Source organism: Epinephelus lanceolatus, chromosome 1, assembly GCF_041903045.1.
Source record: "Epinephelus lanceolatus isolate andai-2023 chromosome 1, ASM4190304v1, whole genome shotgun sequence".
Classification (NCBI taxonomy): domain Eukaryota; kingdom Metazoa; phylum Chordata; class Actinopteri; order Perciformes; family Serranidae; genus Epinephelus; species Epinephelus lanceolatus.
In genome coordinates, this window is record NC_135734.1 from 6,657,575 (window position 1) to 6,679,175 (window position 21,601).

Sequence of the window (21,601 nt, forward strand, 5' to 3'; positions counted from 1 at the left end):
CAGTGTTGTTGCTCTGGATCTCGGTGTAATTTTGTCTATGCATCCTCTATCTGTCCTTACAGATAGCTGGAGAGAAATATGCACATTTCCCTGGCTCACATTCATCTACAGTCCTTGCCTGGATCCAGGAAGGCCAACGCCAAGTATGGACATGTGATTTTATTGTTGTATTCTAATTATGGCAGGAAGTTCTCCTGAACATTAGCCCTTTTGGGACAATTCACCCTGAAATCAAAACTACTTACTGTAGTGCTGTTTATCGAATTCATAGAATGCTCTCGAGAGGTCAACTGATAGAGCTGGATGGACTTTACATGTTTTCACCACAAGAGGGCAATGAAGCTTTTCTGCTGAACCTTCCTCACTGGTAGCAGAGAAACGAGTACACAGACACACTGTTCAAACCCTCGTCACTTGGTGACACCAAAAGCTGATGCATTTTGAACACTTGTATCTTTCACCTTAATGTATTGATTTGCGGAGCAGATAATAGCCGTGAGGTTCAGATTAATAACTTTGTGATGCATTTGTGATGATGATCTCTCATGCTGTCCTTTAAAACATATTTCGGTGTTTTGGTATTTCACATTTTTTTGTGTTTATTACATGTACATGCATGAGCCTGAAATAGACATTGCGGTGGTTAATCCCTTTCTGCATATCATTTTTATGGCACCCCTGGGTGACCTTTTGAGGTAAGGCCTGTCACATGCCACTCTGTGAACTGGTGTATCCTACAACCCTTTTCTTCTTGTATCTCTCACAGCAAGTGTAACTGATTCACCTCCGGACCAAGAGGAAAACTACATCCTCACCCTCCATCACCAACCACCATTTTATTTACTTTAATTCCATTTTATTATTTACTTTTCTTCGTTTTTCCAGGCAGTCTGAACACAGCATTATTGTGTTTACTCTGCATTATATTAACTGTACCATTATGCTACTCTTAAGTTTATTTGCCAAAAAAAACACAAAAACCCTCCAATGCATTTTAAAATATATCTAAATATAACTGTAAACACTATGAATGTTCTGTTATTGTAAAATCCTGTAGAAGGTATACTATGCAGGATTTACCTTTAAGAGGGAGAGAACAGCAAACAGACTTGAAGGATTTTTACAATGATGATTTAGAGGTGTTACTGTCATAACAACAGAGCAGCAGTAAAGTCAAAGTTAAAGCTAAATCAAGTCTTTCTACCAGTCAGACTCATCACTGCTTGCAACTCTTTATAAAGCCTTTAATGTTCCCCCAAAGTTACAGATGACATAGCCCTAATCAAATAAATAAGTTGATGATTATATAAATTAATCATTACATAGCCTACAGCAGGGATACTCAACTTGGGGCCCAGGGTGCCAGGTGGCCCCTCCCAACCATTTTCTGATTTACAATGAAAATAAATTGATTCACATTGGGAGTTTTTTTGTACTGTAAATGTAAATAAGGTGTGAGTGAGAGTGCATAAAAAGCATCACAATAGAGCTAGCTTATCAGCCCCCTGGACCCTCCCACAGAGGTTTGGGCTAAACCTTGAATGACCTCAAATATTAGAAATGCCCCTGCCTAAGCTTGACCTATGCGGCTTGCTGTGACTGCCCCCTGGCCTCCTGTCATTTTGCAGAGGTGGCCCCAGGCAAAGCAAGTAGAGTATCCCTGGCCTACATGAATCACAGCTCTCAGTGATAATCTCATGACAATTCATGACAGCTACTGTGTACATGTCTCTGAACTCTGGGTTGTATAAAAAATACTTCTTTGACTTACCCAAAGTCAAAGAAGTATTTGGTCCTGTTTGCCAGCTTTAAAGGTTTTTTTTTCATAGCAAACCAGGAGCTTTATTTACAGTACACTAAGGCTGTACAAAGCAAAATCCCCTGGAGTCCACACACTAAACAAAAGGAGCAGAGTGGCTGTTACAAAGCTAACTAGAACTAAATTCTGTGATGGGATTATTGTCACTCCACTGCTGTGTTCTGTTCCCAGGGTGTGGCACTTTGTGACATATGTCTTCCTCAGCACACATCTGTAGAATGTCTTTGGATTGTCTGATCTTACATACAATCCATCAGCTCTGCGTGTGCAGAAGCTGCTGACAGGATACACAACAGTGATATTATGAAAGCAGCTGGTGTCCAGTTTGGTTGTGATGACTGGGTCCTGTGTGGGCTGTGTGCCCTCAGATGGAGAGGAGGAGTCTGTGGGGTGAAGCACTGCAGGAGTTGTTTCTTGTGTTGTCCAGTCTGGGAAAAAACCCAATAGAAAAACAGTGTGATTTAAATTATAATAATTTAAATTTGTTTACCAACAAAAAAGGGTATTTTTGAAGGGGAATCCCACCAATTTTACACAAAAAAGTTTCAGTTTACACATCATGAGATGTACTGTGTCAGCCTGTGAAAACAGCTGAGTGATCTCTATGTCTGTGGCTCTGGAGGAGCTGTGACGGAGAAAATAATTGTTTTGTGCATTATGGGAAATGAAGGATTCAGTATTTTAGAGCTTAGCTCACACTATGGACTTGACTTGATCTCATGGTAAAAATGATGACAACCTCTTTACAGCCCATTGTGTGGTGGTGGCACAATAAATTGTAAAGACAATAAAACCTCCACAAAATAGCATTTTAGGTCTTATCCGAGCTTCATATGAGTAGCCTAGAGAAAATAGTCGTGCGCTAGGCTACTTTATACAATGTAATGTGTGCTAATACCATTAGCATGTTGTATTTCTTTGGAAAATGTGTTTATAGTATAAGACAGTTGTTTTGACAGTGAAACTTGTGAGCTGTTTTGTGACGTTACCTTTATTAAATGTTGCTCTTGTTCCTGGCTTCATATGAGTAGAGGAAAACTTTGGTAGCCGCTAGGCTAATTTATACAATGTAAAATGCCATAGGCTTGTGCTAATAACATTAGCATGTTGTATTTGTAAGGAAAACGTGTCCAGATAAAGACAAGTGCTTTGTTTGTGAATGCTGTGAGTTATAATGAAGCAGATTTCAGTCAGAAGCACTTGAGTCAAAGAAAACTTTATTTCCATTTGCAGTTTTACATTTGGCGGTATGGCTCTGTTCTGGGACTTCTCTGCCTTTCCTTGCCTATACAGAAAGCCTCTTCCACACGTCTACGTGGAAAGCATAAGGTGGAGAGAGCACACCTCTCCGCCCTTCTACGTGCATGCGTGGAAAGCCTTAAGGCAGAGAGAGCACACCTCTCTGCCCTCCACGTGCAAAAATGAGGAAAGCCTGAGGCAGAGAGAGCAAACCTCCCTGCCCTTCCATGCACCAACATGGAAAGCCAAAGGCAGGGAGAGCAACAGCAATGTAGACGTGCAGCAGGCATGGTCAAATGCCAGAACGATGCTGTCGTGGCACTCATGCGTTCCCAAGCACCTATTTTCAGGGTGGGACAGCTGCACCCTGAGATGAACAGAGGTAAACTTTTGTGTCGCAGCAGCACGCATCGCATGTCATGTGACAAGGAAAAACCAATCACAGCCAGCAGACATCTTTCCCTCCTTCCATAAATATCAGTCTCTCATTAATATGTAGGAGAAGTTGATTATTTTAGTGTAGGGCTACCCACAGCTTTTCAACAGTATTTCTCATCCTGATGAGTGACTCTCAGCCACATGTCACCATCATCCAAAGCCAACCACAAAAAGCACCGCCAGACTTGCAAAATAGACATAAGAGCCTACATTTAGCACAAATTTAGCAGAGCTGACAGAGAGGCAACTAGAATTGTCTGCGCCCACGTCATGAACAAAGGCAAAGAACAGAGAAACTTGAATTACAACACACACAGCGTGACTTCATTCTCAGCTCAGGACTCCATCACTCCACTATATCTTTACATAGCAAACAGTGGTTTGCTGCTATAATAATGCTCTGAATGTTGCATACAGAACCTTAAAGTAATCAGTGATTCTAGATGAGATGATGATTATTTCTAGTGGTGTGAGGAGGAGCCTTCTTTTGTCAGCTGGCCAAAGCAGATAGCTTTTGTAGGATGCTACAGGATCCTTTAAAACAGTGGTTTCCAGTCTTATGGTCATAATATAAAGTAGAGTAATATGGTGATTAATGGGACAAGAGAGAAATAAAAACCTGGACCTGTGAGCCACGATCCCTCCAAATGTCTGCATGTCATAGAACTGAATTATAACGAATTATAACGAGTAAAGAAAATGTAAAGTGCCATAGCCTCACCTTCACTGAGTTTATGTTTTAATTGTGATATCAGTGGATATTTGCCCTGTTCACAGAACTGTCCAGAAAAGTCATCCATATCCAGAGTCCACACAGCAGCTCCTCCCAGCCGCTTGCTCTTCAGATAGTCCACCTGTGAGACAGTCAGACGTTACACAATAAAACTCACATGTAGAGAGACTTGTTGAAATATGTGCGTTTTTCCACAACAGTCATGTACTGAACCTTGGCATTATAACTCCTCTGGTTATCAAAGCCGACCCACTGACTGCCTTTGACAGCGTAGGGAACTTTCTGACCATCAATCCAGTGCACTGAGGTGCCTCTCAGGAAGGAGCACGTCTGGTAAAGAAACATTAGAGCAGAGTGGTGTTTGTCACAGTTAGAAAAAAGGTGTTGTGTTCATGCTGATGAAGCTGGAGTGGTACTAGCAGCACTTGTGGTAATAGCGGAAGAGGCTGTAGTAATGGTATCACTAATACTAGAACAGCTGCAGCACAGCAGCATTAGTAATGGTAATAATAGTTGCACCGGGGACACAGTTTGAACTGCAGGCGATATGGTACCCTCGGGCCTATAAGGACATGCGCATAATAAATAACTCAAAAACTGATTTCTTTGAATGATCAAAACTTTACATTTATACTGTATTTTTACAACCCTCAAAGAGTCCAATCATGCTCCTATGTTTTAAGAAAAGGCACAGTTGTTCATTTGTCATGCCTGATGGATTTTCTCTCTTCTCGTCCTTTTTGTGGGAAAAAAGTCTACAAGTTAATGAAAGCAAGCAGTGGAAAATATGTCAGCATGACAGACTGCAGAGAAATATGCATGTCTCCTTAAATGACATCACTGACAGCTTTCTGAATAAAGGGATGAAGGACTGGATTCACAAAGTGAAACTAAAGATGAGTCTTTTATCAGTGCTAATCAAATTGGCAACTTGTCTGACTTGAGTCAAGTCATGTGATTCGAGTTTCCCCACCTCTGCTGTTTGGCACCAGCCCACTAAGTGAAGCCATAAAATCCAAGTTTGGGTAATAAAGAGGAAGTCTGATCTGAACTGGAACCAGCGGGCAACACTCACCATGACAAACATACTGTGGTAGAAATGTATTAGACATAAAGGAATATATGACTGGCGTACTGTCATGGTTTTGTATTCTGAGAGGCCTCAGAGACCACACTTGCTTGTATGCTTTATGTGAAGAGGCTCTGGCTGTCCAGAGATTAAAGGGAACCTATCATTTTCTTTATTTTCTGTCAAATATATTATGTTACAGTCATTTTAAACGTGGCCAAAATTTCAAATAATGAGGTAAACATATGTAAACGTAATCCCTGTGAGGAAATACCCCAGGCTTCAGACTGTTGAGCTGGCAACAGATTTCTTTATACAGTCACCTGCACCAGGCACATCAGATTTGTGTTGTGATAGACAAGTAAGGACGTTTGAGACTCACTGAGTTTATTCTATTGTTCATCAAAGAGAAGACTGACATAACATACCCTCCAAACATACCTCTCTTCCTCTTGATTAATGGGTTGTTTTTCTTCAATATCTATGGAATTAAAAGTTTTTATCATTTCATATTCCAGGTATTCCTCATAAAACATGTTTTTGACATGAGGCCATTTGCATTTAAAAAAAATGTTATATACATTTTAAGAAATTGTTGTTTTTGTATCACTACCCCACTCTTCCATAACTGGGGTCAAAAATGACCCCAAGCATTTCCTATGGAATATCAAGGGTTAGACCTAGGAGTCTTTGATTCTTATCAACTGTGACTGTCAGGTATACATTTACTGTCGCACTTACACATCTAATGCCAACAGTCTCACCACCCAGGATTTTTATACAGCAACATACATGTAGTATTAAATTCGTTTTATATCTTGGAATACATATGACGTTTAAGCAATATCACATGAGAGGGAGTGATGTTGTACTGTATACTGTCACGGCTGTGACGAAGACAGTTACAGCCGTGAATTTAAATTAATTTAATTCAAATGTAATTTTGGGGAAAATATCCATCTTCTTGGTGTAACGCTATAGTGTCAGTTTGCGTCAATGTAGCGAGTGTGAGAGTTGGTTAATTAACGGTTGTATTTATATTTATAACACCTGTGAGCGGAGTGATTTTACTGTTACATGTCCCAGTGATGTTATACTCTATATCAACACTCACGGAATGCCTCTCGTCCAATCAGATTACTCGGTCGGAACTAACTGTTGTATAATATAAAATATGAACTTATTTTCCACATCCATGACTTTTGTGCGATAAAGTATAGTATTATTGTCATCAAATTAGCCTACTTTGTAGTTAGCTAACACTAGCTAACTAGTTAGCTAACACTAGCTAACTAGTTAGCTAGTGTTAGCTAACTACAATGGGGTCCATGTCATTGGTTCGACAGCCCATTGGTTCGACATCCCATTAGTCCGACTGTCCGCGGTGCTGAACGGCTCACGGCGGGCGTATGGTGCGCCGCGTCCGGCTTGAGGCGAAGCAGGCTCACGGCTTATGTGTTTGTCACTTTCTTTTTCATTTTAACCCACACCATGATCTTTTCCTGACCCTAACCAAGTGGTTTGTGTGCCTAAACCTAACCAGACCTTAACCACAGGGCATCATGATGATTTCGGAACAGACTTCGGAACAATGAGTTTAATATGGTCGGAACAATGGGATGTCGGACCAATGGGCTGTTCCCCTACAATGTAGGTACTAGTTAGCTAACTACTATGTAATGTTAGTACTGCAATGTTAGCTAGCTAATATTACTACATTTGTTGTGTAGAGATAAGCAGCCTTACTATGATATTTAAAGCTTCCTTGTAAATGTGTGTGTGTGTGTGTGTGTGTGTGTGTGTGTGTGGTTAGCTAGTAAGCTAGCTAACATTACTGCATTTGTTGTGTAAAGATAAGCAGACTTACTATGATATTTATAGCTTCCTTGTAATAAAATCTAACCCGTTAGGTAGCCTATTATACTATTATTGATTATTCAATAAAAAGTGATAAATGAACATGTCAAACATGAAATCATTCTTTTGTTGACCAAAATATAATAGAAATCATCATCTTTAACCAAAATGAAAGAAATTGCTTAAGTTTATCACATAAAACGCATTGATTCTAATTGGGGTCATTTTTGACCCCACTTCTGGAAGAGTGTAGGTATTGGTAGGTCATGCATCTAAGGGTTAAAATTTGTATTTCAGGCTCCCTGTAAGCTCATTTCACTACATCTTGTTTGAGACACACTGTGAAATAGTGGCAGTGGGATTGGGTAGTAGGTAGCAGATAGTAGTAGATATAGAAGTTGTAGTTGTATCAGTGGTCATGCTAGGGTTAGCAATTGCAGTAATAGCAGAACATCTGGTCCATGGTCAAAGTTTGCATTGTTACTATGTGTGATTACGTAGACTTCTGTGCTAAATGCAGTCTATTCAAACGTCTGCTTGTTACCTCATAGTATGACCAGAGACCAATCTGCTGGGTGAAGGGCCCCGGATTGGCAGGGCCACTGATTGGGGCTCCCAGGCCTGTTGCTGTGGTGGAGAGTGTGAAGGAACGAGCATGAGAAGGAAAACCCAGCAATAACTTTCCTGCTGGGGCTCCTTGCTTCATCAAGAACTGCATAACATAATCCTGACAGGAGAGAAAGGGAGGAGTAGTGAGAAATGTCTATTAAACAATTCAGCTTCCTTGGGTTGTAGTTGTTAAAGGGGCACTGTACAATATTCAGAGTGTATCTATCAGAGGTTGTCTGCACACTGCTGTCAACATGGAGGTGGCTGCGCGGCTAGCAGCAAACAGTGCTAATGGTGCTTATAACGCGAGCAATGACAACGGTGCATACAGAGGTAACCGTGTTTATTGACACGGGGGCAAGACCGGAGGGTGGTTGCTATGGCGCTACCCTGTCCTGATATCAGCTGTGACCACCATATGAGGGCAGTGCAGAGTGGCAGCCATTAGCTAGCCAGAGGGATACACACAGGGATTCACATCAACATTTCAGGTTGATACATTTCAATCAATAAATAATTCTATAAATGATGATATCAAACCTTTCACTGGCCCTGTACATGACCGATAGCTTCTAAATAAAACTGGGTACTTACCACGTTAGCATTGTTTTCAGAGTAGAGTGAACTGTGGTGGGCTGTCACTTTATCTTGACCACCACTGGCATCGAAAGTCTTAACACTGATGAAGTCCAGGTACCTAAACATAAACAAAGACACACAATCACACCCACATAAACACAGAAATAGGTTGAATTTAAGCATAATTTGATTATGTGGTGTCAAAAGTATTCAAAATGGAGCTGACATAAATCTAAGTCTTACTCTGACATCACAGAGAGCTCGTATTGTGTATCAGTAGCATCTGTTTGTGCTGCCATGGCTGCAGAGAGGAACAGCTGCGTGTTACTGCTTCCTTTACTCTCAGCTTCATAGGCCTCTGAAATCTCCTGGAAATCAATGGAAATGTATTTACGCTTCAGTCAGTGGTGTGAAATGCACTTCAGAACAGCAAATCACATTTTGTTTTACAAAACTAACCACTTCTGATTTTTTCCCCATCTTCCAGGCAGCTATTGGTAGGCCTATCCGGTTCAGTCCAGTGAAACTTAAAACTTGTAAGATAACCCATCACACTGAACATCATATGTGTTAAATGTGTGGCAATCAGTTTTAAGTGATTGAAATGTCTGCACTGCATTAACATACAACAATAATCTGTGTCTGTTTGTATGTGTGTGTGTGTGTGTGTGTGTGTGTGTCCAAAATATTTAGAGACAGTGCTCACTGATGGATTATCTAACTCAGAAAGTGTCAGGCTTCTTCAAGTTGATCCTCATACTTCACTGAAATGACCACAAACAAGTGGCAACCAACACACAAGTGCCTAAAACTGCAGCTCACTAATGTCCAAAAGTGAGTCAGTCCCCACAACCTCCATGTAACAGCAGAAATAAACACGTTTATGGCCTGGTGCAAAAACCGGTTTTAGTCTTGTGAGTTAATTTCCCTGTTCATGACTACAGGGGGGAATTTTTATATGACTCACCATTTACCTTTTATAATGTTGCTAATGGCATGGCTGCTTTGACTGACAGGTTGGTGCCATTCATTGACAAGTTGCTACCACGACAAGAACATTGGTTAGGTAACTAAACCATGGTGTAACCCATTCACGTGTGCGCACCTGCGCGCCAGACCAGCGAAAGCACGTTAACACACATGAACGCAGTGCTCATGTCTCACAGTCTCACGCAAGCGCACACACATGAACACAGTGTACAGAGTTAGAGCTACAGGCTACAATGAGGCTAAAAACAGAGTTCAAATGATGTTTTTCCGAACAACATTTTATGTTATGTGAGCAGTGTGGAGATAGAATAGAATAGAATAGAATAGAATAGAAAACTTTATTGTCTGGAACCAAAAGGCAACAGAAATTTGTCTTCGACAGGGTTCGACACCAGGTTTACACACACACATACACACATAATTGTGGTTTCAATTATGTGTTTTTAGAGTTTGAATCTGGGGCACCATTAGGTGGAGTTTTGTTGTTACCTCCTCTCCCCTGGGATCTCAGCAAGTGTCGTGTGGAAACTTCACCTGAGCTTCCATCGGCATATGGGTGAGTAGATAATGGGTGAATTTTCTTTTTTGGGTGCACTATAAAATAATATATTTTTATTAATTCAAAATGATATTATTTTTAAGACTCTGTATGATTTAGGCTGTATGAGTTAGGCTAAAATATTAAGAATAAGAAGAGAGAATAAGAATGCCGAAGTAGCAGAACTTTTTTAGTGGCTTTTCTTCAATTAAGACAAGTGTAATATTACGGCAGGGAGGAAGAGTAAAATCAGAAACAGCCACAGTGAGATATTAGATGAAGAGCTGCAGACAACAGGCTCTTACTGCACCTCTGCAAACAGCTCACATCCAACAGGAAAACTATTTTTACCTGCCCTGCTGTGGAAAAACACATGCAGAAAAATAACAGGTGACTTGAGCCGTGGATCAGCTTGCAACTGAACCTGTTGCCCACTTCATAGAAAATACCAGGATATATATTGTATATCGCCAATTAGCCTGAAAATACCGGCATATGAATTTTTGTCCATATCGCCGAGCCCTAGGGGACACTAGAGAAATAGACACAACAAGGGCCAAGAAAAGAGCCAGAGAGACAGAGAACAGTAGCAGGGAGAGAGTGACATAATGATGTCACGTATTATTTGCAGGACATGTTCATGTTCTAATGTCCCTAAAAAAGAAGTTTTCATGAGGTTGTTTTTTTTGTTTTTGTTTATATTGCTGTCTTTTATCTATTATGGTTTTATTGAGTGAAACATATTGGAATTCTGTTTTTGAATTACTGACATAGTAAGATGGCCTACTGAGAGAGGCCAAGACAGGGAAATGCATTAAGTAGGAAGAGGAGAGAGAAAGCGAGAGAGAGAGCAATAGGTTGACTGATAATAACATGTTTTTGGAGTCTTCAAAAAAAAAAAAGAAAAAGAAAAAGAAAGTTTTAATTTAAGTCTGTTATAAACAGACCAACTAAACATTTTCTTGCCTGCCTATTTGTTTGACTGACAGTTTTTGTGATCACTGAGATAACGCTGATTTGACATAAAGTTTAAAAAAAAAAAAATCAATGTAGCTTTGCAAGTAGCAAGCTACTTTTGCCATTTTCTCGTAGCGTGCTACATTTCTCCAGGGATAGCTTCAATGTAGTGAAGCTTTATTTTGATGTAGAGTATTTTATGGCATAGCTCACTACATTTTCCAAGTAGCTTGCCCAACACTGACTATTGACAATATAAAAAGACTTCAAAAAGTATCAACACATAATATGTTTTTTTAAACAATCCCCTTAAAAATTGTATTTCTATTTCTTTTTTGAGGAAAACAGCATTCCTGTGAATCAAATGTATCCATCAACGCACAAGTGTGAGAATGCACAGTTTGGGGCTAACAAATGTCGAGTTGGTTTTTTTTCTATTTTTTTTTTTAACTTTTAGAGTGATAATTACATTGAAGCCACAAAAATAAGCCACATTTTTGACAAGACACAAAGAAATCTTCAAGCAGAACAGGAATTGAACACATAGATTTCAGAGGAAAAAGTGTCCAGTCTTCAGCCAGTGTACCTTGCAGAGCAGAGTGAACCTGTGTATGTCCTCTGGAGGACGTTCATAAGATCCAGGGTACTCCCAGTCCAGATCCAGACCATTAAATCCATGAGTCCTCAGGAATTTGATAGTAGACTGGATAAATGTCTGACGGTTGGCTTGAGTGGACATCATGATGGAAAACCTGCAGTAGATGTGGATGTTGATATCTAAAGAGGCAGTTTGATACCATAATGAGGTGAAGTATATTGAAAACTGAAACATTTGGATTGAAGCTAAACTAACTCTAAGTTTTGACTTAAATATTTATTGTTGATTAATTAAGCAATAACTGGCTTATTTTGGCCAACTGGGGGCAACACAAACAAGAAGTGAACACTACACAAACATCTCAGCAGCTTTTAATTTGATATGGTGAACTTGTCAAACAATTGCATTTACACATCCAGCAGTTACAGGGCTACATAATCAGTCATTTGCAGTTGCATCTGTGTCCACCTGATCATTGTAAATCCAATATTCACTCTCTGTTAGCTCTGTTTTTGATCTCCACCAGATCCTGAGGAAAATATTTGTCTCTTTGTTCACCAGCTGGTCATCAGCTGTATTTGTCTGCTGCTTGTTCCTGAGCAGGTTGTGTACATTGGGTTTTTACAGCTTTTTCTTTGAGAACAGCTTCCTGCAACAACCACGCTATGAGAGAGAGTCACTTTAAAGGAACACTTCACCTGCAAAATGATCATTTGTACATTAATTACTCACTGGGTGCTACCTTGAACTCATAAAGAAAACTTTGTTTTTTGTGCATGCCTCTCCGGTGAACAGAGAAGTCTCATTCATCCAATTGTACACTTCCTGAAACATTACAAAGACGTCAGTGCAAACAGTCTCATGCACAGCTCAATCACGTACCTCTGCTCAAGCAGAGCTCATATGTGTGCGTGTGCTCAGGCAAGCTCAAGACAGGCTACTTGTAGGCAGAAGCATTTTATACTGTAACATTTTAGCGGAAATTCATGTGTTTGGGAAGTACCGAGCCAGTGGTAATTTCATTGACAAAAACGATGACGAAAACAAGACGATGACGAGCTAAAAATAGATCTTGATAATAAAAACTAAGATGAAATCAATGTTTTATTTTCTTTGATGAGGCATGATGAAAATATTAGTAGTGGACTATCAGACACTGAAAACTGAGAACGTCCATGCATGCATTTATCTTCAAATGCCACATTAGCAACAGGCTGGTAAACTCCAGAAAAAAGGTCTGCGCCAGGATGTTTTGCTAGCCAGCAAAAACACTTACGCTGGAGCAGCGTTAGCCATTGTTGCGAGTTGTGAGCTGTAATTCAGCAGTAAATAAGCAGGCGTGTGTGTCTGATTGGTTTGTCAGTTGCAGCGGTGGCTGTTAGCAGCTCTGCTTGCTAGCCACTAAACGGCAGTGGAGCAAGCAGCTCTTAAACCAGTCAAAAACTGCTGGAGAGATGCAAGCTTGTAAGTGTGCAGAAATTGTTTGTAGTTGTAGAATTCTAAATTGAATTTTTATACAACCTGTCACCTCGATTCTAATTTCTGTTACATGGATTAGCCTAGATAAAAAAATAAAAAATTAACATATAGAATATAAAATTTCATGAATGAAAAAATTAACACTACACTGTATCTGGATATATGAGACCTGGATTATAATATTCAAGTTGTGTGAGAGTTTGCAAACAGATGTTTGGACAAAGTTTTGCGGCTGATAAACGTGGTCCCTTATGACTTTGATCATGAAGAATGTTCACTTTCTTTTTTTATTCTCCTTTCACTGTGGAGGAATGTGGGAAGTTTTCTTCAACGGAACAAACGGTAAGTAAATGGTCATTTTGCAGGTTTAGTATCCTTTTAAGCAAATATTCTCCTCCAGAAACTCATGGGATACAAAAACTCACAACTGTGCAACTACTACCAGTATTTCACTACTGCTACTACTACTACTACTACTGCTACCTGTTATTCTTTTACTAATAAAAGTAATTCATGCAAGTAATGTGTACTTGCAAGACTCCAGATTTATCGTATAAGATTTAATTTCCATTTTTAAAATTACCCACACTGACTTGAGAAAGCAATATCTGTCAAAATGCTGCTCTGAAAAATAGTCATTCTTCCATGCCAAACTATCCACTTGACAACACAGTCAAATGAAATCGTTCCACTGCAGCTATTCTTGCATCCTCTCAGTAGATGGAGGAGTTTCATAAGGATTAGCAACAGAGAATCAACTCACTGAGATCCATCGTCCCCTTCTCTGACAGACAGTAAAGTCTTCAGCCTGGGGTTTCTGTTCAGATACACAAGAAAAATGATGGTTTGATGATCGAACTGACACAACATTTTAAAATCCCAGTGCACGATGCAGGTATACTACATGAACCAATTATTACCTGTTTTTGAGCTCAGTGAATGATTTATAGAGGCTTTTCTCATTCCACTCATACTCGGTGATCTCATTAGCATGGTTGATGATGGCGAAGGCATAAACCAGGTGGGTACAGAGGAAGGGGTCTATGTTTTCTGGCAGGAATTTCCCCACACCAGTTCTGTATCGCGACCAGTTGGTAAAATAACATACCAGTTTGGCTGTGGCTGCTGGATCAAGAGAAGGGGAAAAAGCTTTGCTGTACAGTACTGAAATTTAATTAAAACATTCCCATTCCTGTTTTTAAAATGTGTTGCTTACCAATCTGAATAAAGAGCTGAAGACCCACTGCAAGAAGGAAAACTCCTATGTTATTACAGTCGGATATATCACATATCACATATACAGCAAAAACCAATACAGTAAAACTATAGAAACATAGGAGCAACATTTGGAATTTCTCACCAATTATACCCGCTATTCCTGCGTTCATCTTTGTGCTGTCTGTCCTGTGGGAGTCTCCCATTGTGTGGCACCTTACACTGTGGGACAGAGACAGAAGGGTAGAAAGTGTATACACAGTGTAACGTCACCAGAGTCTCACATCTCGTATTACTATGAGTCACATGGTACAGTATTTAAGCACTAAGTGTCTTCACCTAACACTGAAACGCTGAAAGTAGACCTACAACTTACACAATGATGGATACAATGCCTGATGAATTAGTAAGAAAAAAGCTTGGTGAATTACAGGTAAAAGTGAAAAATGAAGAAAGTTCATCAGTGTGAAATTTTTTTTAGCTTGAAATATGTATATATATGTAATATATAAACAAAACTGTCAGTCCGCTGTATACATATGTTTATATATATATATGTATTTCCTTCAGTCAGTGCTCCACTGACTCAGAGAGTTTGAGCAGAGCATTGATAGAAAGAAAACTATATACTGTGTTGGAGGCAGGAACCTGTTCAATAATGTTCAACTGCTGTGTAAAAAATGACCCAGGTGATCAGCACTACTTCTGCATCATTGGGCCCCACAGAGCAGGTGCACTTAGACACTTTGGCGGGCTGAGCCAGCTACTCTTGGTTTAGCGCTCCACTATCTTGAATGGGGATAAAATTATCAAATCATGTGGCTTTATCCACTGATTTACAAATGTCTCTTTCACAATGTAAGTTTACAGGAAAGAGTTGTTTGGGGCCAAATGACATCACGTGACAGACTCAGAAGTTGTAATTCCACTGTTTGGCCCCTACTGAAAATGGCTTAAAAAGCCTGGCACACCTCCTGGGGGTCTGGTTTAGACAAGACAGCGGGCTTGCTTTGTTAACATGTAGAAACATAGTGCCCAGTGCCCACACTCCATTCTCCACTGGTTAGTTAACATTAGCCTTGGCCACTCTGCACTGTGCACCACCCAGGTCGAGTAGGAGCTTGTTACCATCACAGTGGTGGGATGATGTTGCTGTGGAAACATGGTGGTCACCCTCCAGTCTCCTCTCAGGTAGCCCCAGTGAGCAAGCGACTTACTTTTGAGCCACAAACCCCCCCCCCCCCCCCCCCCCCCCACCCCCACCAGGACCAATCACGGCAAGTGGGGGACAGGGCCTTTTCCATTTGCCATTGGTGCTCCCACCCTGTGGAACTCACTCCCTAAGGACACATCAGAGAGTCCCCCTCACTTTCCACCCTCAAGAAAACCCTCAAAAGACACCTTTTCAAAACTGCCTACAACCTCTAAAATGTACCTAAAGTGTACCTCACCCTTTTTGCATTATTTCCCTCTCTACCTCCCTAAGGATTATTCTATCTTTTTTTTTTGCTGTTGTTGTTCTTTGTAAAGCGTCTTTGAGTATCCTGAAAAGCGCTATACAAATCCAATGTATTATTGTTTATTATTATTATTAATGAGCAGCACTGCCAGCTAGCTCTCATTAGACCCAGGTTGTGTGCAGTGCAGTGAACTGAAGAATAGCAAAATGTACTAGACTGACATGCGCAATCGGCCAAAAACATTCTCTGTGGTTCAATGATAAACAGCAACTGCTGACATCCCTAGTTTAAGTATGAAACTTGTTGTACTCCCTTAACAGGAAGGACTGGACTGGGACACTGATATTCTATCTACAATTTAAAGTGACCCACTTAGTTTCACCTTCAGCATTTTATCAGGAAACTCAATGCCACACCGTCCCTGCATCCTCTAAAATAATGTAATGATGATATGTTGTTGTGTATGATGCTTGACAGACACAGACTGGCAGGACAAAGGACATGTCATGCTGAAGTGATGAGCTTTCACCTCGAGGCTGAATGATGGATGAGCAGGGTAGAGGATGCACAGAGAGAGTTACAGTTTCATCTATTACTTTGTTGATTTTGTGTCCATGGTTTTGAATTTGAAAACTGTTCTTTGGATTCTAAATGACACTTCTGCTTTATCACAGTTTTTTTGTATAAATATCCTTAATAAAAAAAATGGCAAAGCACAATTTAAATCTTCTGTGATGATGTAAACCTGAGGAGATCAGTCAGAATCTGGGAGTGTTTATTAAGTTATTTATTACAATATTACTCCCAGTGTAGAATGATAAGTTACTTATTAGACTACTTTTGCATTACTTTCACCAAAATGAGCTCAGAAGAACTAATGTTGATTTTAAATGGATGAGGGTCATGTTGTTTCACAGCAGGTAATCAAAGCACAGAAGCTCCACTTTATTACAGTCCATTTCAACTCCAGTGCTGCACAGGTCTGACACATTCATGCATTCACATACACTGGTTACCACTTTGTATTAAAATACCCTTCTTACATTAATAACTGCATGATGATGTAGAACAAGTAAATAGCCTAGACCTTTTAAAACAAACAAATATACTTGGACACAGTGACGGTAAGGCAGAGGATCAAAGTCTGATAATTATGTAACATAGATAAATATTTGTGGACTTATGATATGAAACGCAATAAACAAATGTTGAGGCTAGCACAACAAATGGAATGGCATGTGAGTACGTCACTAGGATGAGCGTAAATTAATACACCAGAGCTGGAAGACCCACCTGCTGGTTCCTGGTGTGCTGGTCAGCTACAACAGCACCGGAGAGAGAGTTATGCATAAGAACGGGACTGTGTGCCAGCGTTGCTCTGCAGTTAGAGTGGATGTGAATGGAAACACATCCAACAAATACTAACATCACCTATGCCGATCAACAAAGTGGAGGCTAGCTTCTTATCTCCACTACTTTCAAACAGCCTTAGGATGAAAAAGCAGAACAGGATACAATTTATGCCGTTATATTAATGGAGACAAACATGTTAACGCACAGTACGGCATAACCCAGATGTGCCTACCACTGGCACCCCTCTATGATGTAGTCTGTAGTGACCCTAGACTGTATAAATAAGGTAGTGACATGACAACACACAACAACCTTCATGGGATATTTTTTCTGGTGGCGCAATGGTGGAAGTGGAGCGATGTGTATAAATTTGCCCCCAACACTGTCCATGGCCATACCTCAAGTCCATGTTTGAAGTTTTTGAGATAATGCTCAAGTTGTTTCACATTTCTAGCAATACTGTGTTATAGAGGTTGAATTAATCTTGCCTACAAATTATGATTTGGCTCTACAGTACAAGCACGTCAGTGTATTCAATGGGTTGTTTTAGAGTCATTATGTTCTGTAAATGTATTGTAACAATATACAACAATGTGTGTGAGATAATTCAAGTAACAGTTTGACTCAGGAACTTTCACTTGATTTAGAGTAACATTTAACCAAGAGTATCAATGGAGTTGTGTACTCTGTCCACCACTGTGTAAACAAAACATTTTTGCTGACCATTTTTGAATCCCTGCTTCTCTATTTTAAGATATTTTTTCTTTTTGTTTCTGGCAGCTATTGGTTTTAATTTCTTTATGTGTCGTGTGCAATTCTGTAAGCTGATACCTGAAACTTGCTTTACTGTCACTCATCTCAGTGAGACTGAGGTCTGCACTGATATTTGTGAAAATGCATCATTTTTGTTGTGAGATAATGGAGTTTAAGTACAGACTGACCTGAAAAGTGTGACTTCAGGGTGAATACAGTGGCTGTCCTCTGAGAAGGAGCAAGCAGAGCTATGTTTTGACCTCGTAAGGTTTGGTTTTCGCAACATTTTTGGTGTAATATTCCTTTAAATGTTCTCTTTCTCTGCAAAGTTGCAGGAACCAGTTGAAACAAAGTCTTCTATAGATGCAGGCCACATAAAAGTGCCACACTCAAGCTGGCACAAATTGCACCTTGTGGTCAGTAATTCAGTGACCCTTGTTACGCCAATAATTGATTTTGGTGATAACACTTATCAATAACAGTGACGTCATTGTTATCTGTGGGCTCTGGCAAGTTCATTGAACAAGGTCTGTTAAATTGCTTTTGCTGTAAATGAGTTCATGAGGTCCTGAGGTCTCCTTTTTCAAATTCTCCTTATCCTGGACTGAACCCCAAGGACGTGCACGACAGTTATCACTGAGTAGGCTGGAGTAAACCTTAATTTTATGATGGCATGTTATCCTCTTTGTTGTATTTGTTATGCTATATATCAGGTTATGTCCTCTTTGTTTGATCCCTGCAGGGCTGTGTCTAGTGATGCATCAGTTCAGCAATTTGTATTGTATCTTTGAGGGGTAGCATTACAGGAAGAAGCAAAAACAGTTGAGATAGTTCCTGTCATGAATCATAAAAAATAGTTCAGTATCAGTATCAGGATTATAATGTTGTCTGAGGTTTCAGCTGCATCTTTAGTGCACCTCACCACTGATTTGACCAACCAAGCAACCAGCTAGGTAAACAACCACATAACAACACAACAGCTGACAGCGGCAAAACACATATTAACAGCCCAGTTTATTTTGTTGCTTTTTTTTTCTCCTCATGTTATGTTTTTTTACTCATTTATTTGGAAAGGGCGTCCTAAGAATTTCTTTAACAATCAGAAGCGGGCCATAAGTCACAAAAGATTGAGAGCCCCTGCACTAAAATGTATGTGCGTCTGGACCAGCTACCTTAACAAAGAACAGAGAAGCTCAGATTACAACACGAATAGAGAAAGCATGATATCATTTTCTTCACAGAACACCGCTATACCTTTACATAGAAATTAGTTATTTGCAGATATATTCATACTCTGAATGTCGTATATAGCTCCTTTGCTTTTAAAGAGTATTTGGACAAAGTTCTTGCACAGCAGTTTTTGACACTAAACACTGCATTTGACAGGTTTATGCTGATTGTTAGACATACTTATATATAGAAAAATGTGTATACACTCAACAAAGTAAGGTTTAAAAATGTATTGATTTGGTATTGGTACAAAAACTAGGATTCTATTTCTCACACTGCTGAAAAAAATAATACCCAGCTCTACAGGAAAACTGTGTGGTAACATGTAGGTTTGTGGAACATAGTATGGAGACAGTTAGTGAATAAGGTAAATTGAAATGATGAGGCAGCACTCAAGCAACTTTTACCAAAGTACTTCAATGCTTTTATTTGCAATCTATTTTACATATTTCACAAGAGCATACATTATACCTAATGACACACTCATTTACGTAAATGATTGTATAGTTTACACAGTATTCAAGAGAACTTAAACAGTCTGCTCGATAGATGACTTTTGCATCACTTGTAATGCACATTGTCTCCACACATGGCTCAGGGCCAGATGCAGCACTTGCAGCTGTCATCAAAGATAGATCCAGGTCCACAAGAGCTCACGTGGGTGATGCCGCCAGCGCACATGTAGAAACGGCTCTTGTCATCTGGGTTGGCGTACAGGCCGTCAGGTTTGCCATTGCAGAAGCCAGATCCTGGGGCGTGGGTGGTGGTGGTGGTGGTAGTGGTTGGAGGGGAAGTGGTGGTAGCACCAGGTTTGGGGGTGGTGGTGGGGGGCAGTGGAGGCAGCTCTGAATGATAGGACAAGAAGAAGAGGTTTGAAGCAGAGAGATAAACATCCATTAATATTTATCCATAATTTTACTCTGATTTTAATGAGACAGACAACACTGTATATTACTTTATTACTCCAAATTATTGAGAGGGTGGCTCATTCTCAAGACCTACAGTAAAGCTGGACACACACTTGCGACGAGTGTCAAGTGCCGCCCCTAGCACCAATAGTAAGCATCACGCTGCAGCGCATCAAGAGACGACTACTCACAGTAATTACTACTTTTATTAAAGGATCTCTACTTCGATGGCATATCGATGAGGGCTGGTGCACAATGAGCCGCCGCCAGTTTGGGGTTGTACATAAGAAATAATAGGGGGGGCTGTTTGACATGCGGCATTTGGCACCAGTGGGTTTTGGCCTCAATAATGGTGTTACAAACAAAGAACCTTATTGAACATTCATGTTGGCAGTTTTTTATATGACTGTAGTAGAGAGATACCTGGTTTCAAAGTTGGTAAGAAAAATACCTGATGCCAGTTTAAATTAGACTTAATTCATAAGAATATAAGATTCAATGTTTAATGTGCTAGGCAATGAGAATTAGAGCAGATGGGATAATGGTAGGGGTAATAATTATCAATCACCAGACCACTAAAGATGGCAGACATTACTATCTATCTTGACCGTAGTCTAATAACATCTGCGTAAAAATGCATTGGATTTACCAATATTAAGAAGTTTGTTGAGATGAGCCAGCAGAGGGTGGCTGCCCTCTCCACAGAATCGTCCCGCAAAGTCATCTAAATCAAGGGCCCACACAAAGGCACCACCAAACATCTGCTCCTGCAGGTAGCGCACCTATTGGGGGAAAAATAAATTGGTGTAAATACTTAAGATAGGCTGTGAATATGTTCAAAGTATAGAGTATAGAGCTGATGTGTCACCTACCTTGATCTCATAACTCTCCCTTGTGTCAAATCCCACCCACTCACTGTTCTTGGTGGCATAGGGAACCATCTGGTCCTCAATCCATTGAAGGGTGGTGCCCTTCAGGAAGCCACAGATCTAAACCAAAGACATCATGAAGGTTGTGTAATTTTGTACTTTGTATTTTCACACAGGCCATTAAATGCCAACATAATTACTGACACATACTGTACATTATATTGTTTCTTTTTCTTTTTTTCTTTTTTTTGTACCTCATAGTAGGACCAGAATCCAGCTTCACGTGTGAATGGTCCGGCTGATGCAGGGCCACTAGCTGGAGCTCCAACGCCAGTGTTTGATGATGTCAGACGGAAGGTACGACCATAAGCAGCAAATCCCATCCTCAACTTCTCCACTGGGGTGCCATTGTCTCTCCAGTACTTCATGGCAAAGTCCTACAAAAATTGACGGAAGCGGTCAAGTACAATTCTTTAAAATTGTACCCCCAATTTACTATTCTTCAGTTCCCAATGTCCACTTACAGTATTAAAGTAGATGAGGTCACCAAAGTCCTGGGATCCACGGTACAGTGGGCTGTTGTGTCCAGTGAACTGCTCCCAAGTTCCATGGAAGTCGTAGGTCATCACGTTGATGAAATCCAGTTCCCTGGAGATAGGGAAAAATAGTCATTTCAAAAAACTTTGTAGACCTCCCAGTTTTCTCTCTGAATTGGGTATTCATGACAGCACACTCACTTGGCAATCTCAGCAATCTCATATCCATTGTCAATTGTTCCCTTTCCAGCAGACACTGCAGCAGTCAGCATGAGCTGAGGATTGCCGGTGGACTTGGCCTCAGCTGCGTAGGCTTGAACAAGTTCCTGCAAAAACAGACCAACGAAGAAGTAAGAAAGAAAGTAAACAAGA

General features: G+C 40.2%; 3 protein-coding genes across 4 annotated transcripts in view; all 3 read right to left on the reverse strand.

Moving 5' to 3' along the window:
- Positions 1–1,101: 1,101 nt before the first annotated feature.
- On the reverse strand, positions 1,102–8,702 carry LOC117257327 (acidic mammalian chitinase-like). Its single transcript, XM_033627476.2, has 6 exons — positions 8,587–8,702; positions 8,359–8,461; positions 7,700–7,882; positions 4,443–4,559; positions 4,218–4,350; positions 1,102–2,247 (listed from the first exon to the last, which is right to left on the reverse strand). The coding sequence occupies exons 1-6, from the start codon at positions 8,640–8,642 to the stop codon at positions 1,847–1,849; spliced, it is 993 nt and encodes a 330-aa protein (XP_033483367.2). The 5' UTR covers positions 8,643–8,702; the 3' UTR covers positions 1,102–1,846.
- Positions 8,703–11,249: 2,547 nt separating this feature from the next.
- LOC144467016 (acidic mammalian chitinase-like) lies at positions 11,250–17,342 on the reverse strand. The gene is made up of 8 exons (XM_078175382.1): positions 17,332–17,342; positions 17,007–17,067; positions 16,874–16,899; positions 14,266–14,342; positions 14,122–14,148; positions 13,826–14,030; positions 13,669–13,722; positions 11,250–11,580 (listed from the first exon to the last, which is right to left on the reverse strand). The coding sequence occupies exons 1-8, from the start codon at positions 17,340–17,342 to the stop codon at positions 11,379–11,381; spliced, it is 663 nt and encodes a 220-aa protein (XP_078031508.1). The 3' UTR covers positions 11,250–11,378.
- Positions 17,343–19,314: 1,972 nt separating this feature from the next.
- Positions 19,315–21,601, reverse strand: part of LOC117256250 (acidic mammalian chitinase-like) — a 33,905-nt gene continuing 31,618 nt past the window's right edge. The window contains exons 7-12 of one of the 2 annotated variants that reach the window (XM_033625549.2): positions 21,431–21,555; positions 21,218–21,341; positions 20,948–21,130; positions 20,697–20,813; positions 20,474–20,606; positions 19,315–19,761 (exon numbers count right to left, since the gene is read on the reverse strand). In XM_033625549.2, the coding sequence (XP_033481440.2) occupies positions 19,511–19,761; positions 20,474–20,606; positions 20,697–20,813; positions 20,948–21,130; positions 21,218–21,341; positions 21,431–21,555 (933 nt within the window). In that variant the 3' untranslated portion in view covers positions 19,315–19,510. The remainder of the gene's footprint in view (positions 19,762–20,473; positions 20,607–20,696; positions 20,814–20,947; positions 21,131–21,217; positions 21,342–21,430; positions 21,556–21,601) is intronic. The other variant, XM_078170756.1, reaches the window with a different exon arrangement.